Source organism: Anomaloglossus baeobatrachus, chromosome 2, assembly GCF_048569485.1.
Source record: "Anomaloglossus baeobatrachus isolate aAnoBae1 chromosome 2, aAnoBae1.hap1, whole genome shotgun sequence".
Taxonomy (NCBI): domain Eukaryota; kingdom Metazoa; phylum Chordata; class Amphibia; order Anura; family Aromobatidae; genus Anomaloglossus; species Anomaloglossus baeobatrachus.
The window spans coordinates 541,567,517-541,592,206 of NC_134354.1; the positions used below are offsets into that span (position 1 = coordinate 541,567,517).

Here is a 24,690-nt window from a genome sequence, read left to right on the forward strand (position 1 = left end):
TGCCAGTAAAGGTGACAACAGACAGCGGGGGTTAGCAGCCAGTAGCTACTTAGCAATAGAAAATGCAGCGTGAGCCCACACTTTTTTTTTACCCCTAACCCTAGGGTTAGAGTGTGGGTTTTTTTTGTTTTGTTTTTATTTTTAATGAATTTTTAAACAAAAAAAAAAATCGACATGGGCTTTGCCCATCCAGCACCAGAGCATTATACTGGTCATTCATCCCTACTCCTGACCACAGCGCCAGCAGAACAAGTAATCAGAATACTCCAGTGTCGGACGATTACTTGTTCTGTGTCCCCCTGCATCCATCGCAGCATGTGCGGGCTGTGAGGTCACTTGAGTTCAGTCCAGCAAAGGAGTCAGCTGATCTGAACTCAGCTGAACTCAGGTGACCTCACAGCCCGCACATGCTGCGATGGATGCAGCGGGACACAGGACAAGTAAGGCCTAAGCCACACGGCGAGAAAAATGGTGCGAGTGGAGTGCGATAAAACATCACATTCCATTCGGACCAATATTAGCCTGTGTATCAGCGCACATGAGCAATTATTTTCTCAGCCCTAATTAGACCAAGAAAACAATCGCAGCATGCTGCAATTGTAATGCAAGACTCTTTCTCTCGCACCCATTCAAGTGTATGGTGTGAGAGAAAAATCGTACTGCACTCGCGGGTACATCGGTGTACTGCAAGTGTAGAACGAGAATCGCAATACCCGGCTACGGAGGAGAGAGGGAGAGAAATCCCTCCCTCCTCAGAGCCAGCCCACCCGCCCGCCCCTGCTGTTAACCTGCATCCATTGCAGCGTGTGGGCTGTGAGATCAGGAGTCAGCTGACTCCAGTGCCGGTCGATAAATTCTGTGTCCCGCTGCAGAAGGATCCGGTAAAATAACAGTTGCATGCGCTGCACATTTAATCCACAGGATCCAGTCATATGCGGTTTGCGGTTTAGGCAAAAGAACACTGATGTGAAAGTAGCCTGCAAAATACATGCCACACGGATGATACGGACGACACACAGACTAGGCAAGAGGGAAAAAGCAATCTCATGACCCCATCAATTTTTTTTTTCCCCAATTATTTTTTTCACATGTTGCGTCGGCTAATAATCAATTTTTGTATACACACACACACACACTATGAACTATATGAGAACAAGCTGAAGATAGACGCTTTCTTCCCCTAGTTGTGCAGAGCTGGGAGCTTCTGCTGTCTCTATTGTGATTGCTCTCAGTGAATCCACAGGGATGGCGGCAGGGAGGAAACTTTGGGTGGAGAGGAGAGCTGAGTGGGTGTGTTAGATACAGTCCTAGAGCCGCAAAGAATTATGGGAGTTGTAGGAACCGAACTAAGGTAGTCAGAAGAGAGATTAACCCAATCAGAGCTGGAGCCAGCAATGAGGATGTGCTGCTAAAGCACGATATAAGGTAATATTGCTGAAAAAACATAATAGATGTGTGGAGAGGCACATATTAGCAAGATTTATGAGGGAAAAAAAAAATATCAGTTTTGGTAACTGGACAACTTCTTTAAAGCGAGTTTGTCGGCGGAATTTTACACCCCTAATTATGTATATGCACATAATGTATATGCATTATCTATATGCTCCTTGAAAGACAAGTCCAGCAAGTGTAGCGCCCCTGAAGTCATCAGGGAGCTACAAGGTACTGCATCCCCACCAGGATGCAGGGCCCAGAGGACCACTGCCGGTAACAACAAAAACATTCCAAATAATCCCTGTTTTACCCCCAAATTCCCCATAGACTGGTACCAGACTAGGGTTGGACCTAATGGATGGCCACTTAGAGGTGGAGCCAATCCAGTCCACCAGATGACCAGGTGGGAGGGGCAGACAGTGGACAGTCAGAGTGTTGAGTAGTGAGTTGTCGTGGGTGACAGACGGACGGAGAGCGAGTGAAGCACTGATAGGAGTGTGACGGTGACCTGAGGGCCCAGGCGTTTGGTTGCCAGTAGAGTGCTCCCGGAACCATAGCACCAACGGGTACAGAATCCTAGGTCAGGCAAACGCTCCAGACAGACCTGATAAAATCTGCACAGTGAGGAGACCATCAAGGACCTCACTGACCTTGAAGTTCGGTACTCAGTAGCAACAGAAGAACCGGGGAACAGGACCAGAGACTCCGACCCCACAGGGTTCACACTACCGTCGTACGGACTACCGTTGAGAGACTACCAGGAGGGAACCCCCAGATGCTCCAAGCCACAGGGACCCACCAACCAAAGACAGGTGCAGGGGAAAGAAGCCACCAGGTCACTAAACCGGCACTGGAACTAAGGGAACCAGCGGTCCAGACCAGCCTTTCTCGGGTGACCAGTTTCCATCTGACTGAGTAAAGGAACCAGTTACACTGCAACCCCTTGTGTGACCTCCCTTCTCTCTGCACCCATCCAGATCACCTACCTTCTGGAGCCCGTCCCAGCTTGCGGAGGGCCTAACAAACAGGTTGCCACCAACACCAGCCCCAGTAGTGAGAACTGTGCAGCGGCGGCTTCATCCATATAGCCGCATCACGCAAGTGGCATCACGTATAAACTCTCAGTTAATCTCCCCTGTAAATATACCCCTTTTAAAAAGCGTCCCCAGGACATGGAACCGGCCAACGGCCACCAAGTGACATTTACCCAGGAATACACTGCCTGTGACCGAGTACCCCATAGCCCTGAGCGACACACAAGACCTTAAGATAACTAGTCCATTCCTTCATTAGTGTTTGATCAGTATTGTTTAGTGTTTAAATTGGTGTGCAAAAGAGGCTAAAGAGCTATTTGTAGATCTGCAGCCTCTGTCACTCCAACTCTATTCCTCATCCAGTGCCATCTCCTCTTGAATGAAGAGGATCATCCAACATAGAGGCTGTCAGTCAAGCAGGAGGAGGTGGCACTGGGCGGGGACTAGAGCTGGAGTAACACAGGGTCAGATCTAAATATACTTCTCACTTATTTGTATATCAATTTAAACACTGATTTCTCAATAATGGAGGAACAGACTGGCCATGTAAAGGTGTTACTGGATTTCTCTTTAAAAAAAAGCTACATGCACATATAAACAGTTTCGGAGGTGAAATCCTGCTGACAGATTCCCTTTAACTCACATACATTTTGCACTGCAGTCTGTAAAGCTGCTCTCAGTTGCAGCTAGCGATTTTGATAGATTTTTCCGTCACAGCAAATTTCCAGCATTCACAAACAACTCAGCTAGCAGGAGCCTATGCAAAACAAGACCAAAAATATCAACTGCAAACGTGTTATCAAAATTGCATTTCATAAGGTAAATCTGCTCAAACTGCCAGTAGAATAGATGAAATATTTCACCAAGACGCCTCTGCAGGATGTAAACAATCTATTAGTAGCACAAAATAATGAATACAAGTACGCACTTCCTGTGCACTGGATATAGAAGCACTTCCTGCAGCTCCTTCTTCAGGAAACCTGTTCCTCTAGGTAGTCCTTTTTGATTTGTTACCTTTCCATATCCCAGGAAATCAAAGTACAGAACAGTTTACATTTTCTTTAATTTCCTTTAATTGGGAGTGTACTCAGTTGAAATTTGAACCAAAATAAAAATTGAGATTTCTCAGATCATCTCTAGAGCCTATTTGTTCACAAGACCGTGTCTCACACATACAAACATATAAGAGAGATCGTTACCATTTGTTCTAAGCTTCCCAGTTCTTAAAGAGGACCTTTCACCAGTTGAGCATGTTACATTGGCCACATCATGAAATTGTGGCTGCAGAGCTGAATAAAACATAGTTTTTATTTTTTTAATTTCTCATCTCTGTTGCAGAGATATTAGCTTGTAATGTTACGATTCTAATTGATGATAAATGACAATGGGGGTATCAGTAGAGATTCTTCTCTCAGGGGTGGTTACTTTTTGTCCTGCATTATGTTGATCAATCATAAGAAACATCTTGCAGTGGAGGAGAAAAAAAAAATCTCCAGAGGTCAGAACAAGCTTTTTCAGTGTGAAACATGTAGTGACATACAGCCCTGCTCTCCTCCGTGATATCACTGCTGGCATATACTGGGTAGATTAGAGCACAGCAATGTGTCATTACAATCACCTCTAGCAGATTTCATTCCATGCCAGTTAGTGTGTGAGGAGGAAAAAGCAGGGCTGTGTGTCATTACACTTCTTCAACTTTGATCTCCGGGTACTTTCAGCCCTACTCTACCAATCCCTCCTTCACCACTTACTGCCATGATAGAAAAGCTGCAAAGGTTGTTTGTAGTAACACACAGTTCTGCTTTACTCCCCCACACAACCTGTAATAAGATGAAAGCTGCAAAAGGTGTTTGTAATGACACACAGCTCGACACTACTCTACAAAGTAGATGCCAGCAATAAGATCATGGTGGAAAGCAGAACTGTGTGTCATTACTTGCCTCACAGGAGAAAACCTGATCTCACCTCCTCAGAGGGGAGTATTCTTTTTTATTCCTTCTTGACACCTCCTACTTAGGATTGGTTAACGTTATGCAGAGGAAATAAATACATGCTCCCTTGGTAACCTCGAATGTCCACTAATACACCTAGGTCATAAGCAAAGGATTGTTAAAAATCCACATTTGACTTTTAGGATCGCTACTTCCAATAGGTGGCGCTGCGCTAGAGTTTGTCTCCATTCCTGGAGAGATAATTTGAATATTCCCCAGAGGGGTGTGGCAGCTATAAGTCCCCTTACTTTATTGGCAGCCTGACTGGCTTGCAAAGTCTCCTTAAGGAGAATAGTGTTCCCCCGTGGTCCCCACAAAGCTTCTCATGAGCCAGATCAGACACCCCATACTTTGCACTGACGAGGGGCAAGCACCCCGAAACACCGTGTCTGTAAATTGGGATTCTGATCTGGCTTATATATCCTGGGTCATATGCAATGGATTGTTAAAAAATCCACATTTGACTTTTAGGATCGCTACTTCCAATAGGTGGCGCTGCGCTAGAGTTTGTCTCCATTCCTGGAGAGATAATTTGAACACTAATACACCTTTCATCCTAACAAAAATTAGAATCTAACCTTTTCAACCTGCCTTCCATGTGTAGTACTGGGTCTATCACCCTCTACCTGCCTCCATGTTAAGTGTGGAGTCTGTCAATCCCCACCTGCCCTCCATGTGTCTGTTGCACTCTACTTGTCCTGCAAGTATTGTGTGGAGTCTGTCACGGTCTAGTTCTGTGGTTATAAAGGATCTTCCTCACACAGGCTAATGGCTCTATCTCACAGTGTGACCAGGTGAGGGTGACCAAAAAAGGTTGTCAAAAATACCACTAAGTAAATATATTTGTAAAGGTGCTATTGACATGAATTTCTCATCAGATGTCGATAATAACCCATCTAATCCACAAAGACAAATAAATCAAACCATAGAAGTCCATAAACTAAGTTGTGTGTAAATATGAGAAATTACACAGAGAAAAAGTATTTAGTCATGACAGCAGCTGAAATCGTTTCATTAGAAAGCAATCCTACCACTTAGTGAAAAATAATATCAGCTGGTTCAACTGATGGCCTATAAAAAGGTGTCTCATTAGCAAGGTGCCACACAAGAAACATCTCATGATGGGTAAAACCAGTGAGCTGACTGTCTCAAGATCTTCACAACCTTATTGTTGCAAACATACTGATGGCACCAGTTAGAGAAGTATTTCTAAACAACTGAAAGGTTCCAATAAGCACTATTGGGGCCTATAATTCGTAAGTAGTAAGAACATCGTTTCACCATAAACCGGCCCCGACAAGGTCTTTCCCGCAAGATTTCAGATAGAGGAATAAAAATTATTATCAGAAGAGTTGTCCAAGAGCCAAGAAACACATCTGGAAAGATACAGAAAGACCTGGAATCAGCAGGTACAATTGTTTGAAAGAAAACAATAAGTAATGCATTCAACCTCCATGGCCTATATGCACACTCACCACACAAAACTCCATAGCTGAATAAAAAGCAGACAAAGCAACATCTTAGGAAAAATAGTCAATTCTTATCTTTACATTTCAGAAAGAATTCCTAAAAGCCAATGTCAAGCTATTTAAGGATGTGTATAATAAATCAGGCATTGTTTTATAACAATATTAATAACGTTGTTTTTTATCAGAAAAAAGCCTTTAGAATTTATCCATAGATTTCTAGGATCATAAATGGCATGACAAAAAGAATTACATGGGATACCGGGATGCATAGGCAGAACAGAAGGTGAGAAATCGGGCTTAAATTAACTTTTCATTAGGCTACGTTCACATGACCCCTTTTTTTTGGTCCGAGTAGTGTTCATGGAAGTAATGGACAACACTTAGAGCAATGTTATTCGAGTGGGCTGTTCAGATTACCATTTTTTTTTCATTTTTTTACATTGACTAAGTCAGCATGAAAGAAAATGCAACATGCATTAATCACTTCCGTATTATGGATGAGACTCACATATTAAAGTATCTTGGTGCACAGAAAAAGAAATCCAGAGCCCATACGGATTAACCACATAGAATCAAATTTTTACGGATAACCTGCAATTATTAACAGGAAAATTGTTTTCAGACTTGTATCTAGTTAGCGAGCACTACCATGCTTGGTTCTGGTAATAAGCAATGGGGAACGCAAGCATTTTTCTGGAACATCTTCCTGAGCATGGTAGTGCTCGCTCATCACTACTTTTAACTTTTGTTAACCGCTGTATAAATATTGTCTTTTCTTCCTGGGTGAAAAGCATTTAATTTTTTTTCATGCTCAGGTGAATTTAGCCTTACAGTGTAGATTTCTGTGTCTTGTGTAGTTTCTGTAAGGCTGTATAATCAATTCTTGTGAGTAGTGTAAGGCTATGTGCCCACGGGACAACGTACCCGCGGATATATCCGCAGGTATGTCCGCAGGTTTCCCGCAGCTACTCCCCGGAATCTGCAGCTATCCATTGCTGCGGGATTCCAGCGATATATCTGCGGTAAACCTGCAGACATTCATGCGACTTACCTGCGAAAGTCCCAGCCTCTATCTCCATAGTGGAGGGCCGGGATTTCCGCAGGAATAATTGACACGTAGTTACGTGCGGCTGCGGCATATCGGCAGCCGCACATATGAGCAGCATGGACACAGCACTCTCCATGTCTAATAGGATAACATGGGGAGTGTCTGTACTTGCTAAAACCTGCGGATTTATCTAGAAAATCCAGATAAATACGCAGGTTTTCCGCGGCAAAATCTGTGGGTACAAAGTCCTGTGGGCACATAGCCTAACACAGTATATTGGAATCTAAAACCAGTGACAGATTACATAGGGACAGGAGACCATTTTTATTCCTTTATTATTATTTTATTTTTTTTTGTTACTACTGTGTAGTTTAGCATCAGCCAAAATACATTCCATCTCACTACTCACCCACAAAGCACTTAACTTCTGTGCTTAGGAGATTCTCCTTAAGAGCTCGCTGACATGACCGTATAGACCGGATGAGAGCTATTCAATGTTTTATTGGATAGCACTTGCTCCAATGTTCTAGTATGGGGCATGCACCCACTTAAGCCTATGGGTGCATGAAAATAATCAGACTGCACTCGAATATTATCGGAGCACAGTACAATTTCCATGGACTCACAGAATGGAGACTATGGAGAAATGTTGTTCCCCATCATCTCCCGACAGTGTGCTAGGATTCCCTCATGCGAGAGAATCGGATCACACTTAGCGGACCTTCTGATCAAACTCAGATCAGTTTGATCAGTGCCATTACCATATTCGATCCAATTCACTTACATAAGAGAATCAACCCTGGTATGATCCAGGCCTAAGGCTAGTTTCATCCGCAGCTATTCTGTGAAAACGCCATAAAAAAAGTGTGACAGATTTTACTTAGATAACTGTTGATGGGGCAATTTTTTCCCAATAACCACATCTATAGCAGTTAAATTATTTTACAAAATTACAATAAACACCCCCTTTAAAAAAAAGCATGCTAATATCAAAGAATCTTATGTTTTAAAGTATCAGAAAATAAGAAAATGAAAGGGTTTAAAATACAAATCACTATCAGTATGCCCTAATAAATCATTGAAAAATAAAATTAAATGGGTTGTCCAGGCAAAATAAAACTTTGCCCAGAGGACAGATATATAAAAAATAAACTCCGCTATACTCACTGATCTAACACAGGCCTGTATGTGGTCTGCACAGAGACCGAATTCGTTGATGTCACAATTCCATCAGCCATTAGTCTGATGTGGCCCATCTTTGCCGGCAGACATCAGGTGACTTTGTGCAGCGTGTTATTATAAAACATCCAATGATGCATTGCTCAAGACATCTGACCATTACAATCAATAACAGGCTGCAGTGGTCCCAAGGCTAGAAGACTAATAATATCACTGCTTCTTGTGTCTGTGCACATCATGGGGCCTGCACTGGATCCAGATGGGTGCACAAGGGAGAGTGTTTTTACATATCCCATTCCCTCTGCAAAGTCTTATTTTGCCTGCTATTTTTAGTGCAGAAACCCTCCTATTTAACTGCACCTTAAAGTGATTTTCAAGTCTTGGAGCAAAAGTCTACAGGCAAACTGTGTGCCTGCAGTCTTGTGAATCCTTACAGTGCGCAGTGTGCACACTTTCAGGAATCTAAGGTGCTGATGCCGGGACCAGATGGTCTCGTGACTACAAATATGCGATTTGCATACTTCTGAGCACATTCCGACTAGATGTGTCTGTCCTCACTCAATTCACCTGTATTGAGTAAGGCCACGGACATCTAGCCGGCACATGACTGCAATGTATGCAAATCGCACTTATAGTCATGTGCCTGCTCCCAACGTCAGTACCGGAGAAGCGTTGATAGCTTGCACACAGCTAACACTCAATGTGACTGCAAACTTGATGCCCAAGAATGGACAACCACTTTAATTAAGTAGAAAGATATGAGATATACGACGCATATGCAATAGGTATCAGCAAAGTAGGAATAAGTAAGCAGGAGACTGTGATTTTGTGTGGTGGCATATGAAAAATGTAATAAGTACCTTTCCTTTGATCTAACATTCTAAATTATGTTGCGCATAATAGAAACAAGACATCAAACTTTCTACGGATTCCTGGTGGGAGTTCACTTATAAATGCCGCCACCTTGTGTGCAGACAATATGAGGTGCCGCTACCACATGAGTGACCAGAGAGAATAAATGTGAAAACAGGAAGCACTAGCTTGGATAGAATTGTTTTTGCCAGGAATCTGTAGGAAATGTCATCTTTATGAGATTGCTTCACTGCTTGCTACTTGATCAAGCATTAGCACGGGTACTCGCGGAGCTCAACAGAGTATTGCGGGTGCGTGGATATTTCGTCCATTGAACAATGACCACAACACACAAGCTTATTTCACTGCATGATGGGAGTAGGCACCCCAGGGAGAGCCAATCAAAGTCTATGAATGGCCCTCCATGGGGATAACACAACATAACCGACAAAAAAAAAAAAAAAAAAGACAAACCCGCCCTCCCTTATGAAATTCTATGATGACGTGAGAAGGGGCGGGGCTCAGTTGCCCCTATTACTCAGTTGCGTATTTTCATGTGTACTATTGATTTATGAAATAAAAATATAAACAACAGTTAGTTATGTGCGCATGCTGCGGTCTGTCAAGTGCAGAAAAAATGCACCCTCTGGCAGACTGGAAAACTGTAAACACTGCGTTTGGCAAAAAAAACACGCATACAAAACTCATGCATTTTGAATACGTTTTGAATGCGTTTTTTTTTGTCAAACGCAGTGTTTACAGTTTTCCAGTCTGCCAGAGGGTGCATTTTTTCTCCACTTGACAGACCGCAGCATGCGCACATAACTAACTGTTGTTTATATTTTTATTTCATAAATCAATAGTACACATGAAAATACGCAACTGAGTAATAATCCCCTGAGTGACTGAAGTGAGCGATCAGCGGTGCCGTCACTCTGGTTACCCACGGCCAGCTGGAATCCTCCACCCGAGACCATAAATCACCTGAGTTAGGGCACCGCTGATCGCGCGGCTCACTTCAGTCACTTGGGTGACTTGCTGTCACAGTTTGAGGATCCAGCTGTGGCCGCGGGTAACCTGAGTGACGTCACCGCTGATAGTATGACTCACTTCAGTTGCTGCATGGAGCTCAGAGGGAGCGGTCGTGGTGTGTGGCTGCTCGCGGTCAGCTTCCGATGTAGCAGGGCTGAAAGCGTCGTGGTGAAAGAGGGGTTTTTTTTTGTCTTTTGTTCCAAATAAAGGATTTTTTGGGTGTATGTGTTTATTTTCTTTAACTTAAAGATTTATCATGGGGGGTGTCTCAGACGCCTGCCATGATTAACCTAGGACTAAAGGGTGCTTTACACGCTGCGACATCGCTAACGATATATCGTCGGGGTCATGTCATTAGTGACACACATCCGATGCAGTTAGCAATATCGCAGTGTGTGACACCAAGGAGCAACGATCAACGAGCGCAAAAACTTGAAAAATCGTTGCTCGTTGACACGTCGCTCCTTTTCCAAATATCGTTGCTGCTGCAGGTACGATGTTGTTCGTCGTTCCTGCGGCAGCACACATTGCTATGTGTGACACCGCAGGAACGACGAACATCTCCTTACCTGCGTCCACTGGCAATGAGGAAGGAAGGAGGTGGGCGGCATGTCCCGGCCGCTCATCTCCGCCCCTCTGCTATTGGACGGCTGCCGTGTGACGTCGCTGTGTTGCCACACGAACCGCCCCCTTAGAAAGGAGGCGGATCACCGGCCACAGCGACGTCGCAGGGAAGGTAAGTCCGTGGTCGGTGATCCGCCTCCTTTCTAAGGGGGCGGTTCGTGTGGCAACACAGCGACGTCGCAGGGAAGGTAAGTCCGTGTGATGGGTGTTAACGATGTTGTGCGCCACGTGCAGCGATTTGCCCGTGACGCACAACCGACGGGGGCGGGTACGCTCGCTAGCGATATCGGTACCGATATCGCAGCATGTAAAGTACCCTTTAGTGGCAGCTATGGGTTGCCATTACCACCACACCAGGGCTCCCCATCATGAGAATACCAGCCTTCAGCCGTGTGGCTTTACCTTGACTGTTATCAAAATTGGTGGGGACCGCACGTTGTTTTGTTTTTAATTATTTATTTTACTGCACGATATAGACCCGCCCACCGGCGGCTGTGATTGGTTGCAGTGAGACAGCTGTCATTCATTGTGGGGGCTTTTCCGAATGCAACCAATCATAGGCGTCTGTGGTCAGGGGAAGCAGTGAATACGAAATGGAATAATGAGCGGCCGGCATTTTCAAAAGCTGGAGAAGCCGCCGGAGCTTTGTGACAGCTTGCAGCACTGCGCCGGTGATCTGTGAGTATGGCAATTCAGCTCTGCTACATGCCCGCTGACTGCAGACACAGACAGAGCCATGCGATGAGAATGAACTCGGATGAACTTCACCCGACTTCATTGTCATCCCGCGGCTCTGTCTCTGTGTGCTGTCAGGAACTCATGAACTCAGATGAACCTTTGAGGTCAGTGCCAGGACACAGGAGTCTGCAGCAGTGACGTCAGAGCTTCACCTGAGTTTACTGTCATCGTGCGGCTCTCTGCGTTGCGGCCTGATTTGCGATTACAAGTGAAGGACTCACCTATGATCTCAAATCAGATGAGTGTGATTGAAGTAAGCCGCGCGATCAGCGGTGGCGTCACTCAGATTACCCGTGGCCACAGCTGAAGTCCTCCACCTGAGACAGTTGGAGGACTCCAGCTGTGACCGCGGGTAACCTGAGTGACGTCACCATTGACACACAACTCATTTCAGTTGCTGCGTGGAGCTCAGTTAGCAGTCATGCTCTACGGCTGCTCCTATCAGCTTCCGATGTAGCAGAGGTGAAAGCGTCGTGTGGATTACGTCGGACCTGGAGGGCTGTTTGGGAATTAATAAAGTGGTGAAAGAGGGTGTTTTTTTGTCTTTTATTTCAAATAAAGGATTTTTCGGTGTTTGTGTTTATTTATTTTCACTACAATTTAGTGATGGGGGGTGTCTCATAGACGCCTGCCATCACTATGCTAGGACATAGTGGCAGCTATGGGCTGCCATTAACGCTTTATTACCCTGATTGCAACCACAAACGGAATGAGCCGGGTAGAGTCCCGGGACTGTCGCATCTAATGGATGCGGCATTTCTGGGCGGCTGCTGGCTGATATTTTTAGGCTGGGTGGCTCCCCATAATGTGGGGCTCCCCATCCTGAGAATACCAGCCCTCAGCCGTGTGGTTTTACCTTGGCTGGTATCAAAATTGGGGGGGACCGCACGCCGTTTTTTTAATTATTAATTTATTTTACTGCACAATATAGACCCGCCCACCAGCGGCTGTGATTGGTTGCACTGAGACAGCTGTCACTCAGCATGGGGGCTCGTCTGACTGCAACCAATCATAGGCGCCGGTGGGCGGGGAAAGCAGTGAATACGAGATAGAATAATAAGTGGCCGGCATTTTCAAAAGCAGGAGAAGCCGCCGGAGCAGTGTGACAGCTGTGCAGCGCTGCATCGGTGATTGGTGAGTGTGAGAGAAGGGGTGAGAAGGAGAGACCGACAGACAAAGAGAGATAAAGACCAACAGACAGGAGAGAGAAAGAGACAGTCATCAACAGACAGATAGAGAGAGACTGAAAGACCTGCGTTTGTTTGTCAAAAAAACATACAGAACGCAACAAAAATACAGTGCAAATGCACAGATAAACATTTTTGTTGCATTTTGACACACCTCATTCATTTCAATGGGTGGAAAATGCAACGAAAACGCACAAAAGAAGTGAAATGCTGTTTTTTTTAAAAAAGTAACGTGCGCATGGAATTTGCAGATTTCTCATAGACTTTGCTGGGGAAGCACAACGCATGCATTTTGACAATGACACGCTGCAGTTTTAAAAGCGGCCAAATCGCAGGAAAAAACCGCAACGTGCGCACATAGCCTTACACTTTAAGTTTACCCCTTCATGACCCATGACGTTACTTTGATTCAGGCTCGCTTGCAGATCTAGCATCTTTCCCTGCTGATCTGATCAGTCAACGTGCCTCTAACAGCCACAGGTATAGCGGAGATTTGCCTACGGCTGTTAATCAGCTGAATCTCTGACAGCGGTATTGAACATGCGCAAACAGGGAGCACATCATTCATTGCTCCTATTGGTGCTCCAGTGACTTAATTTAGGGGCGTTATTGTGTGTCATGACATGGTCAGTCGACGACCCCTGTGTCTGTCATGACACTCTTCCTATAAACGCCGGCTGTGAGCTGCCATTCATAGAAGATTGTTATTTCAGCTATACAAAGCATCGCTGATGCACTGCTTGGTATAGCACAACTAATCAGATGATTGCCACTTCAAATCCCATAAGGGGACTAGTAAATCCAATAAAAAGCTTTAAAAAAAAAAAAGTGTTAACAAATATGAAAACTCCCCCCCACAAAAGGTCAAATCACCCCTTTTTGCCCCATTGCAAATAAAACAATTAAAAATACACTTATTGGGACCGCGATCTTCAGAAATGTCAGATCTAGCAAAATAGAATATAAATTGATCTGATAGGTAAATAACGTAATGGAAAAAAAGTCAAAAACACTAGAATTAAGTTTTTTTGGTTGTCGCAACACTACAATAGTATCATGTCCTCACAAGAGTCCGCTCCTGCGACTTCTGCTTCAGTCACCAGGCGCCGCCATATTCCCGCTGTGGACTGTGCTGGTGATGGGGAAGAGTCGGTGCTGGTGGCTCTGGTGGGCGCAGGCTCTGCTTATCCACTAGGCTGGGTTTTCCTGGTGCCTGCAGTACCACTGGCTGAGTGTAGTTGGCGTGTGTCTTCCAGCTGAGGTTGCCACAATTCAGCTTCAGCCAATGGGTAGACACCACACCCTTTTTATCCCCCCTTCTGTCTGCTGGCCATTGTATTCCTGCTCGACTCTGGTTCCCCACTGCTCTGATTTTTGATTCCTGCTTTGACCCCGGCCTGCTCTCTGACTACTCTCCTGTCTGCCGTTTTTGTACCTCACTGCCCGATCCGGATTTGACTTCTGCTTTGTTTTCTGATTATGTCCTTGCTTGCCTGATTCTATCCCTGTTTTGCATTTCCCAGTTCGACCCTGCCTTGCTACTACTCTCATCGGACTTCAGCCTACCACAGGTAGTGATCTCCCGGGCCCTGTCTAATTCCAAATCCCTGTATAGGGATTAAAGGGTTTCAGGTTCTCGGAGTCCTACTTTGTGAGCGGCTTTCCTCTAGCCTGTCCATTACAGCCAGTCTGAGCCTGTGGATCCAGGCAGGTGTTTCAAATAGAAAGTAATAAAAGGCAATCAAAACATAACTTCTATCCCAAAAGAGTATCAGTAAAATGCCAGCTTAGGGTGCAGAAAAAAAGCCACTGCATCGTCCTAGATCCCAAAAAATGAGAATGATACAGTCCTCGGAAAATGGTGACAAAAGCGTCATTTTTATTTTTTTTTGCAGATTTTTTTCACTAATTAAATAAAAAGAAAAAACTATATATGTATGGTATGTATGAACTCGTACTGGCCTGGAGAATCACACTGTCTGGTCAGTTTTACAATATAGTGAACAAAAAGAAAAGGGCAAACCAGAATCAAAAGTGACCTATGTACATGGGGCCTTTGGCTCAGACTGTACTCCACATGACCTCTGCATGAATCGCCAAATAGTGACCTCTGCAGATGGCTTGTGTCAGGTCTAGTCTGACATTATTCATTTGTCATGTTTATAGCTATTTTATATAGAAAATATATTTACTATTTTATGGATAATCAGATGGCAGTTTACTGGAAAACTGTTCAATTATTTTTTTAAAAGATAATACTACCGTTTTTATACCGTAACTTGCTTACATAGAGGTAAGAATGAATTGGAAATGGTGCATTTCTTCATATTAAGCTCTCAGATTTTCATGTATTCTTTATATCACCAGTGAAAAGCCATGTGTCGGCATATTATTCCCATAGTAACGGAGTCATTATGCTAGAATGGTCATTCCAATACCCAAGTATTGTTCTCCTGCGATTAAGACCTCGTGATGTATGGTCCCTTTAATTAACACTTGAAGTTGCAGTGCTGATTCCATGCTGTGTTCTTGAGCTTTCACGAGTGATATATGACACAGGCGTAAAACAGCACATGGTAATATCCACTGCAGAAAAAATGCTCACACTGATCCCATGTATACCCAGCACCAGGGAATGAGACAAGGATAGCGCCAACATACAGAAAATACCAACTGCATTGTGAAGTCCCCAATGACATTGAAAGCATCCCCAGAAATACACTCCCAACTTACAGCAATTAAACTCTTCCGCCATATGAGCAGCATTCATGCAGCAAGGAAATGCACACAGCCATGTGCATATACTATATGTATCCGAGAAAGCTGGGCACCCACGCATGACATTCAGCCTTCCCAAGCACCTTTAGAAGAAGAGTATGCTACAAATGGAGCAAGAACATTAAGATCAGACAACTCCTCCTACCAGTATTATGAAAAACCGCATTTAACCTCTGCATCAGTTCTTCTATGGCCATCTCTGCGTACGTCGATGTTCACTTGCTAAAGAAAAGATCCACAGAAAGCATTTTCTTCCGTCTGCTAAAGAAGCAGCTAAGCTACAGCAGAGCTCCCCAGCACTGCATTTCAATTAGCTCCAGGTCCTTGCTTGACACAAAAGGAGGTGGTAAGTGAGCACACTCTCTCCTCTGCAATACACAGGCGAGTCGCTCATGATTGGAGGTGCTGTCATTATGAGTCTTCATCACGGCAGGGTCATTTAAGAAGTTCACACTAATCAGTAATATATGGCGGCATCTTAGGATTTCTTATATTTTCTCATTTCTGGAATGTGATTACAGCAGAATCTTTATATCACACAATATAGTAACACCATACATAGAGAAATGCAGGTGCCTTTCAGAGAAAAAACATGGTATGAAGTCATTATTTAAATATCTAATAAGTGTAACCTTCATGGGCCCTTAAAGGGATAGTATCAAAACATTTTTACATATGGAAGCAGTGGTGTGGTTGTATAAATGCTTATTCCCCCCATGTCCTCCAGTCCCCCCTGCCCCCTTTTTTTCTGTAGAGATATGATGTGCCAGTCATAAGAAATCCATTGAAGCAATATACAAATTAGGCTGGAAATCCATCGGGGGATTGTCAATACAGGACTCCTTTTCCTGTATTAACATGCCCCCTGTGCTGCTTCAGTCTGATTTGCATATGGCTTCTACTAGGTTTCTCCTGACTGGCAAATTGGATTGCAAAAAGGTATCAGTTATTGGGGACAAGCTTATATTCAGCCACACAGCTTCTTCCGTATGTAATAATGTGCTCATAGAATCCCCTTAAACAAGAGTGAAGGTTACAGGTATACCACTCAACAAGCCATACCACTACTTCCATATGTAAAAACACGATGACTAATTTATCTTTAAACTGGTCCTACTGCATACAGATTGCTAATATTTAGGTGTGTGATTGCTAATGTAGGACAATGGTAGGCCAAAGAAAATCTACAGTATATTCAGGGGTAGAATTCTACCGATTATCAATGTATACTATACACTATATACTGAGCTCCTGTGTATAATGTAACTGGTGATCACTGTATTACCTATACACTATTTACAGAGCTCCTGTGTATAATTTCACCGGTGATCCCTGTATTACTTGCACACTTTATACACAGCCCCGTTATATAATCTCTGTATTACCTGTACACTATACACTACATACAGAACTCCGGTGTATATTGTCAATGGTGATCACTGGATTAAAGATGAGCAAACCCTTTAGAAGTTCGGTTCGCTGACCGCAAACGAACCGAACCTCCACGTGTCCGCACTTGGCCCGAGGAAGTTCGGAATCACTGAATGGCAGTTTGAGTCTCCACCCACATACAGCCAGCCATAAGCAAAATACTTTCAGGGGAGGGAGGGCAGGCTTTTACAATTTTTTGTTACACACCACATGTGATCATGCTGTTACCCCCAGTGTGCGCCGTTCAAACACTGCAAGCGGCTCGCACATGGCTAAGCACCAAGCGTACCTGAGCACAGCGTGTCTCATGTGAGTTAAGTTCGCATGTAAAGCATCCGAACTCCGAACCCTGTTTTTTAAGATGGTGTTCAGTTTAAAAAAAATGAACCTTAGGTTCACTCATCTCTACACTGGATTACTTGTACTATAGAGACTTATTACAAAGCTCATGTGTATAATGTCACTAGTAATGTTAATAGTGTTATTAGTATTGTGGTTTTTATTAATGATCAGTATTGTATTACTCAGTCACTATATGGTAGTATTGTGGTCCGGTCATGGTGTAGCAGCAGTTCTCCTTACAATTGGTACTATTCAGTCACTATCTAGTGGTAATATGCGGTCTTGTTGTGGTATAGTGGTATTTCTCCATTGTATGTGGCGTTATTTTGTCAGTATGTGGTGGTCATATGTGGTCCAGTCATAAAGTGGCGGTATTGGTCCCATGTATGTGATATTATTTGGTCATTATGTAGTGGTAATATGTGGTCTGGTCATGGTGTGGCGGTATATCGTACATGTTTGGCCTGTTGCTGCTGAGCCCAGAAATTATGTGGATAAACAGAGGAAAGAAATACGGGTATAAGCTGCGCTAAAACCACGAAATCCAGAAAATTTGATTAATTTCCTTTTATTTTCACAGGTCAACGCATTTCAGAGATATATCCATCTCCTTCATCAGGACAAACCAAAGGAATCGTAAAAGATATACGATTCTTTTGGTTTGTCCTGATGAAGGAGATGGATATATCTTTGAAACGCGTTGACCTGTGAAAATAAAAAGTGAATTAATCAAATTTTCTGAATTTCGTAGTTTTAGTGTGACGCCCTGGCAAAACCAGGTAGTCACAGTTAGGCCCCCGCATTACACCACCTTTCCCTCATTAGGAAACAAACAGCCAACCGTTAAACCCTAGTCACCCCCCTTAGGGACAGATAGACACACCAGTGGGCGTGGCCAGGCAGTTGGCAGTTGGTGCACGCCCACCCAGGGGTTTAGACTGCCCGGGGCGGGAAAAGCAGCAGTTCAGTCCTGATCAGTTTGAAAGTTCAGTAGTGGAGGTCAGGCTTTTGTGTCAGGCCTAAAGTAAACTGACAGGTACCAGGGTAGGAGCCCTGGTGCCACTGGCTAGGAGGCAGACGGTGGTCTCCGTCGACAGGAGACGGGTAGACTGCTCGGTGGAACCGAGGTGGACCGGGCCAGGGTTGTAGCCCGCCGGTACCAACACAGGGAACCGACCCGGAAACCGTAGTACAAAGGGGGGTACTCGGACCCTGAAGCCAAGAACCAGAACCTACTGGAAATGGTTAATTAACCGATTGAGGCCAGGACTAGAGGTCCTGTCCCACCCAAAGTCCCTCATAGAAGACAACAGTCCACCGATTAGGGATAAGAGGTCACCGCCAAGGTCCATAGATCCCACGGGCCAGCGTCTGCGGCCACGGCTCCTTAGGCCACATCCAGCCGGGAGCGGACTCCTACGTTTCATACAAGGAAGTCTTTTCTACTAAAAAGGTGCAGGACAAGGATAGAGACCACCAGCCTGGTGGGGAATCCCGAACGCAACTAGCAGTGGCATCGGCCACCACCACCTTGGTTTACCAGAGACTTGTGTGTTTTCCTAACTGTAAGTACACCAGCACCCTCTGCGGTCGTCATTCCCCCTGCACCAGAGCCATCGGGTCCTGGGGCCACCATCCCTGCCAACGGAAGGGTTAACATCTTGCTGCACAACATCTCCCCCGGGTGCCCCGTAACAGCAGCGATGATGTCCAACTCACCACACACCGTGGGTGGCGTCACGAACCTATTATGGCCAAGCACGTACATCTACGTCCCCCATTTTATTCGGCGTGTCCGCGAGACCCCCGGGTCCGGACACCCTCGAGCCACCACCCCTGAAGGTACGGATCCGAGCAGCGGCGGCTGCTGGCACGGGGGCGGAACATTAGCGCGGCTTATACCCATATTTCTTTCCTCCGTTTATCCACTGCTACACTTTGGGGCTGCTGCCGACCGCTACCAGCACATGTGCAGAAAGGGAGTTGTGACTGGCACAACTCCATCAGGTGAGTGCGATCTTTAGCACTGTATCTAATTCCCATACCAGGTAAGACCCTATTTGCACTTTTTTTCCACAGCTGTATTACGAGACCAGAAATTAGGTGGAGTAGACAGATGAGGTGGCAGATGGACATTAGGTCATCCTTTTTAATTTGAGGAAAGTAGCTTTAGTACGGATTTTAAAAACGTGTAGTAAACCTTTTAAATAATATTCACCATACTAAGAAGTGACTGACAGTGACTGGAACAATGTGAACCTGACAGAAGACAATTAGAATAAATGAAGGTATAAGTAGGGGCAAGAAGGGTAAAGCGCTTTTTCTTTTAGCTGCCATTACTTGTTTTCTTTGTGGTTGAGGAAAGTGCGTGAAAATGGTATGGGTATCAAAATAGCTGTGGCTTTAAAATGAGCATTATTTCCTAACAAAAAGAGGGGTCTGTTAAAAATTTGAATCCCACCCCTCAGTATGTCAGTATCATAAAATAAAAATGGATTATTTATAGTTCCAGTAAGAAGTTTGGGCATTAGTATACACCGCAAGATACAGTAAGTGATGCTCCAGAGAGGCCGTACTGGGCCCAGCCTCGTTCCTGGGGTGTCACACTATGTGTGCTGCCTCAGGAACGACGAACAACCTGCGTTCTGCAACAGCAACGATAATCGGGATTAGAACGACGTGTCAATGATCAACAATTAGGTGAGTAATTTTGATCGTTAGCAGTCGATCGTACATTTCACACGCAACGACGTCGCTAACGAGGCCGGATGTGCGTCACGAATTCCATGACCCCAACGACATCTCGTTAGCGATGTCGTTGTGTGTAAAGCCCCCTTAAGTTCCCTGATCCTACTGTTATACAAACCCGTAGATGCAAATGCTATATATGTACTTTTTATCTATCCTGATTGTAACCTATATTTGAATAAAGAATAAAGAAGGATCTGTTTGTTGAGTCGGACTTCATTTAGATTATAATTGCCTATGGTGTCAACAACATTCCAGTACTGACAACAGGTCTCCCAGGACTTGCATGACATAACGTCATGTGACCCCAGCAGCCAATCAACAGCCTAGTCACGCTTCCTTTAGAAGAGACTGACAACTGATAGAGAGAATTACTGCTATTCTCAGGCTTCCTCTGCATATCAGTTTAATCTGAAGGAAGTGAGAATGAAACAGCTCTGATTGGTGTCAGGGCTCATGTGACATTATGTCATGCAATCCCTGGGAGACCCGTTGCCAACATCGCTGTAATGGTACAGTCACTGGAGGTGAGTATAGTAGCCTGTTATTCTAGGAGGGGGATATTGTCATTGTTAAAGGGGTTGTTCACTACTTTATGTGACTGCCACCTTCACACTAGAGTACTTTCATATGTACTCTCCAGCAGAAGTGTGCATTTAACTACTCTATGAGCCATGTCGCCTTTTGTAGACAAATTTCAAATATGTAACATTTACCAGAATTTTACCGCATTTTACTTAAAGGCAACCTGTCAGGTGCAATATGCATCCAGAATCACAAGCTGTTCTGGGTGCATATTGCTAATCCCTGCCTAGCAGTCCCAGCCTATAGTAGCATAGATAAAGGTATCTTTAGAAAAACTATTTCTAAAGATCCCATATATGTTATGTTAATGAGGCCAGGGACTAGTCGCAAGGGCGTTAGTTCCCTTGGCTAGTCAGCCCACTTAGCATGTTAGCACGCCCCTGTAGGCGTACTAACATGTTAATAAATGCGCAGCGTCACAGGATGGTCGTGCTTACCTCTCTGCTGCCATTGCGTCTGACTCCTGGATTTCGGCTCAGTGCGCATGATCCCGGACTTTCGGTCATGCGTACTATGAAGCCGAGTGTATGTGTCCTGGCTTCAAATTCTTGTAGTGCACATGATCGAAACTCCGGGGATCATGCACACTGAGACAAAGTCGAGCTTCAGATGCGATGGTAGCAAAGAGGTGAGCGTGAGACCATGCCTTGGACGCTGCACATTAATTAGCATGTTAGCACATGCTTACATGCCAAGGGGGCCGACTAGCCAAGGGAACTAAAGCCCAGGGGACTAGTCACTGGCCTCATTAGCTTATCATATAGGATCTTTAGAAATACTTTTTCTAAAGATCTCTTTATGTATGCTACTATAGGCTGGCACAGTTCTGCACGGATTAGAAATATGCAATCAGAACGGCTCGTGGTTCTGGGTGCATATTGCACCTGACAGGTTCCCTTTAATTATTACCACATCAAAGTTAATATGTATGGGTTTCCACAAATTTAAAGTGATTTTATACCCTCCTTCCTTAATTTCAGATACATTATATTTGCTATATCACATTTCCATTACTAGAGGGGGATACTATATACCGTACATAAATAGTTACAACTATGGACACAATAACATCTACATATTTATTAAAATGCAACAATCATCTTTAAAATGAATTTCATTCCACTGGAGTCTGTACACTAGGGAGGCATGGATGGATGCTGACAGTTGGCTACGTGATAGTCTGCTGAACGCACGGGCAATCAAGCAGTTACAAGTATTCTTCTCTTCTGTACCTCCCAATGTTTGGACAGCCTTCACATACAGCTGCATAAAATGCCTAAAATGTGCACAGCAAAAAAAGTTAAAAGTACCCAATTTTATTGTTTGGGGGATTTAGGTTACAAATAAAGAAATATGGCACGTAAGGTTTTACTGGCATTCAAGGTTTCTATGCTCCGCTCAAAGTACTAAAATAATAAAATTAGTATAGAACTTCATACATTTATTGTACACAAAATATATCCTCTGTTCTGTGGTTTAGAATTAAAGGAATTGTCTCTCAAGGGCAAACACTGCGATCCCTACCTCTATGTCTGAATGGAGAGGTACTTTATAAGTGCAGCTCTCCTTCTGGCATTGCATGGCTGGCAAGTAATGCTACATTGCCTACACAGCGGCCGTTTAAGGTAAATGTGTGGATAAACATGGCCTCCACTATTGTAAAGACTGTTAGAGAAAATGGATCTACAGGAATTAAAAATAAATTGAGATTAATTCTACTAGTAGGATTAATAGCAAGTCATGACCAGAGAATAAGTCCTATTTGTAGGTGTAATACAAACCCTAAAATAGGGTAGTGATGCGTTTTCTGTCAGGTGAAGCAGGTCTGTGATCTCCGTGAGAGATCATTGAGGTCCCCAGAGGTTAAGTTACTTGCGGTCACAGGTGGAGGGCTGTGGGAACCTCCAGTTGTGGCCGCAAATAACTGGAGTGATGACACCAATCATCACTGCAGCTCAGTCTCTGCCTGAAGTTACAGCCTGCGGATCTGTTTTATTGCTGCACGCTGTTAGTTCAGATGTAGCAAAGCTGGAATCATCGTGGGACTTCATGTGAATTACATCAGCCCTTCATGGGTATTTTGCAGATTAATAAAAGCGGTGAAAGAGTTTTTTTGTATTTTATTTCAAATTTAGGATTTTTTCACTGTTTGTGTTTATTTACTTCCACTTGCACATTAGTAATGGTGGGATCTCAGACACCTGCCATTGCTAATCTAGGGCTTAGCGGCAGCTGTGAGCTGCAATTAACCTCTTATTTCCCAGATTGCCACAGCACCAGGGCAATCGGGAAGTTCCAGGATTGTCACATGTGTCAATGCTGTGCAGCTGCAAGCTGCTATTTTTAGGTTGGGAGGCCCAATAAGATCGCCAACAAGATCACAAACGTTTGCAGTAAATGTTTGTATGTCCGATCCCAAGCCAGCCAAAGATTGTACGTTTTTAACATTTTCAGATCTTTGCTGATCAGGATTGCTCATCTCTCATCTTTTTCAGTAATTACCTTATCAAACAAAGGATTACAATGACAGGCCCCACTCATATACTATACTGTATATGCACTCCTCAATATTGAAATTGCAACACCAATAAGGAAAAATCATGGAATTGTGGAAATCACAGGATCAATAGACATCTTGATAATATGCACATGATCAAAACATGGAAACATTTTCAAAACATCAATTTATTGAAGATCCGCTGCTGGTAGCTCCTTTGGCAATCACTGACCAATGACATTCCAGATGTGCTTGATGGAGAGAAGGCCAGATAAGCTGCAGGCCATGGTAGTATCTTTACGACAAACAGGCTACAGACAGTATCATGTGCAACATATAGCATTATGTTGTGTTGAAAAAGTGCTATCCAGACACTTCTGAAAAATTACTGGTTCCAAGACTAAATTGTGGCACAAATATAATGTAAATTATGCCAGTCAATGACACGTTGTGCCATCATGGGATCAGCTGAGATCATTGCCACTGGTAATAAACTCATCTGAACTCCTGATGTTGCGGCCGCTCATACACTGCTGTGTGAGCATCTGATAGGACCTGGGATGACCTCATGAGATCATCTTAGATTACTCCAGTGGATGTCACACAATACTGTGTGATCCTGCAGTGGGTGCTCTCACAGTCAATGGGGAACATTCTGTTCTTCATTGACTGTGACAGTGAGTATGGGATTGTCATAGGACCCCCTTATTGGATTACGCCGGATTAGTGATTTCACAGGGAAATAAATTGGTGAAAGAGGGTGTCTCTTGTCTTTATTTCTTTAAAAAGATGCAATAGATCGTATGCGGCACTTCCAATGTATTCAGCCTTGAAAAGTTCGGTCTTGGTAGATTATTTTGATAAAAAAAATACATATGTGTGTATATAATAAAACACATTTCGGCTCTATTCATAGAGCCTTCTTCAGGTTCAAAGACATAAAACAATGAATAATGTGCACCTCAGTGCTATATTAAAGTCTGGATACATTGGAAGCACCACATGCGATCTATTGCATCTTTTTAGACTCCATCTGTGGTATCTCCGTCGGATGGGATTATTCACAGCACACTGATCAGGCAGCCCACCAGAACAACATCAGTAGGAATATATTTTACAAAAGCCTTATGTGCTCACTATAAGTGAGTGCTATAATTACATATATTGCCAATATAAGTTTAAAAATATACTATACTCAGAAAAAGCGCTGCACCTGCCTTTTCCTTCTTTCCTACAGGGGGGATATATTTAGTCTTTATTTCTTTACTAATTTTCTCGCTTTATGTCTTTCAGGTTCGCTTTTGGGAATTGTCATGGGACGTTGCTATGGATTACGTCGGAACTTTTTTTATTTTTTTGTAAAAATTGGTGAACGAGGGCTTGAGTTGGGTTTTTTTTGTCTGAATATTTTTTTTTTCTTTGAACTACAACTGGAATTAGTAATGGCGGTGTCTGCTAGATGCCCACCCATTACTAATACCAGGGCTTGATACCAGATGGCCATTCACAGCTGGCTTCAACCCAAGGTATTACCACATTTGTCAACACACCAGGGCAACGGGAAGAGCCGAGTACAGTGCCAAAATTGGCGCATCTGATAGATGCGCCACTTCTGGGGCGGCTGCTGATTGCTATTGTTAGGCTGGGAAGGGCCTAATAGCCATGACCTTTGCCACCCTAATATCAGCCGCCAGTTGTCTGCTGTCCCTTGGCTGGTTTTG

General features: G+C 44.0%; 1 protein-coding gene across 5 annotated transcripts in view; it reads right to left on the reverse strand.

Moving 5' to 3' along the window:
• MCF2L (MCF.2 cell line derived transforming sequence like) overlaps positions 1-24,690 on the reverse strand; it is a 305,257-nt gene that overhangs the window by 205,803 nt on the left and 74,764 nt on the right. The window contains exon 1 of one of the 5 annotated variants that reach the window (XM_075336650.1): positions 15,512-15,692. The exons of the other annotated variants lie outside the window; for them this stretch is intronic. Within the exon in view, the coding sequence (XP_075192765.1) occupies positions 15,512-15,563 (52 nt within the window). The 5' untranslated portion in view covers positions 15,564-15,692. Of the gene's footprint in view, positions 1-15,511; positions 15,693-24,690 lie in introns of those variants that run through there. 5 annotated transcript variants of the gene reach the window in all.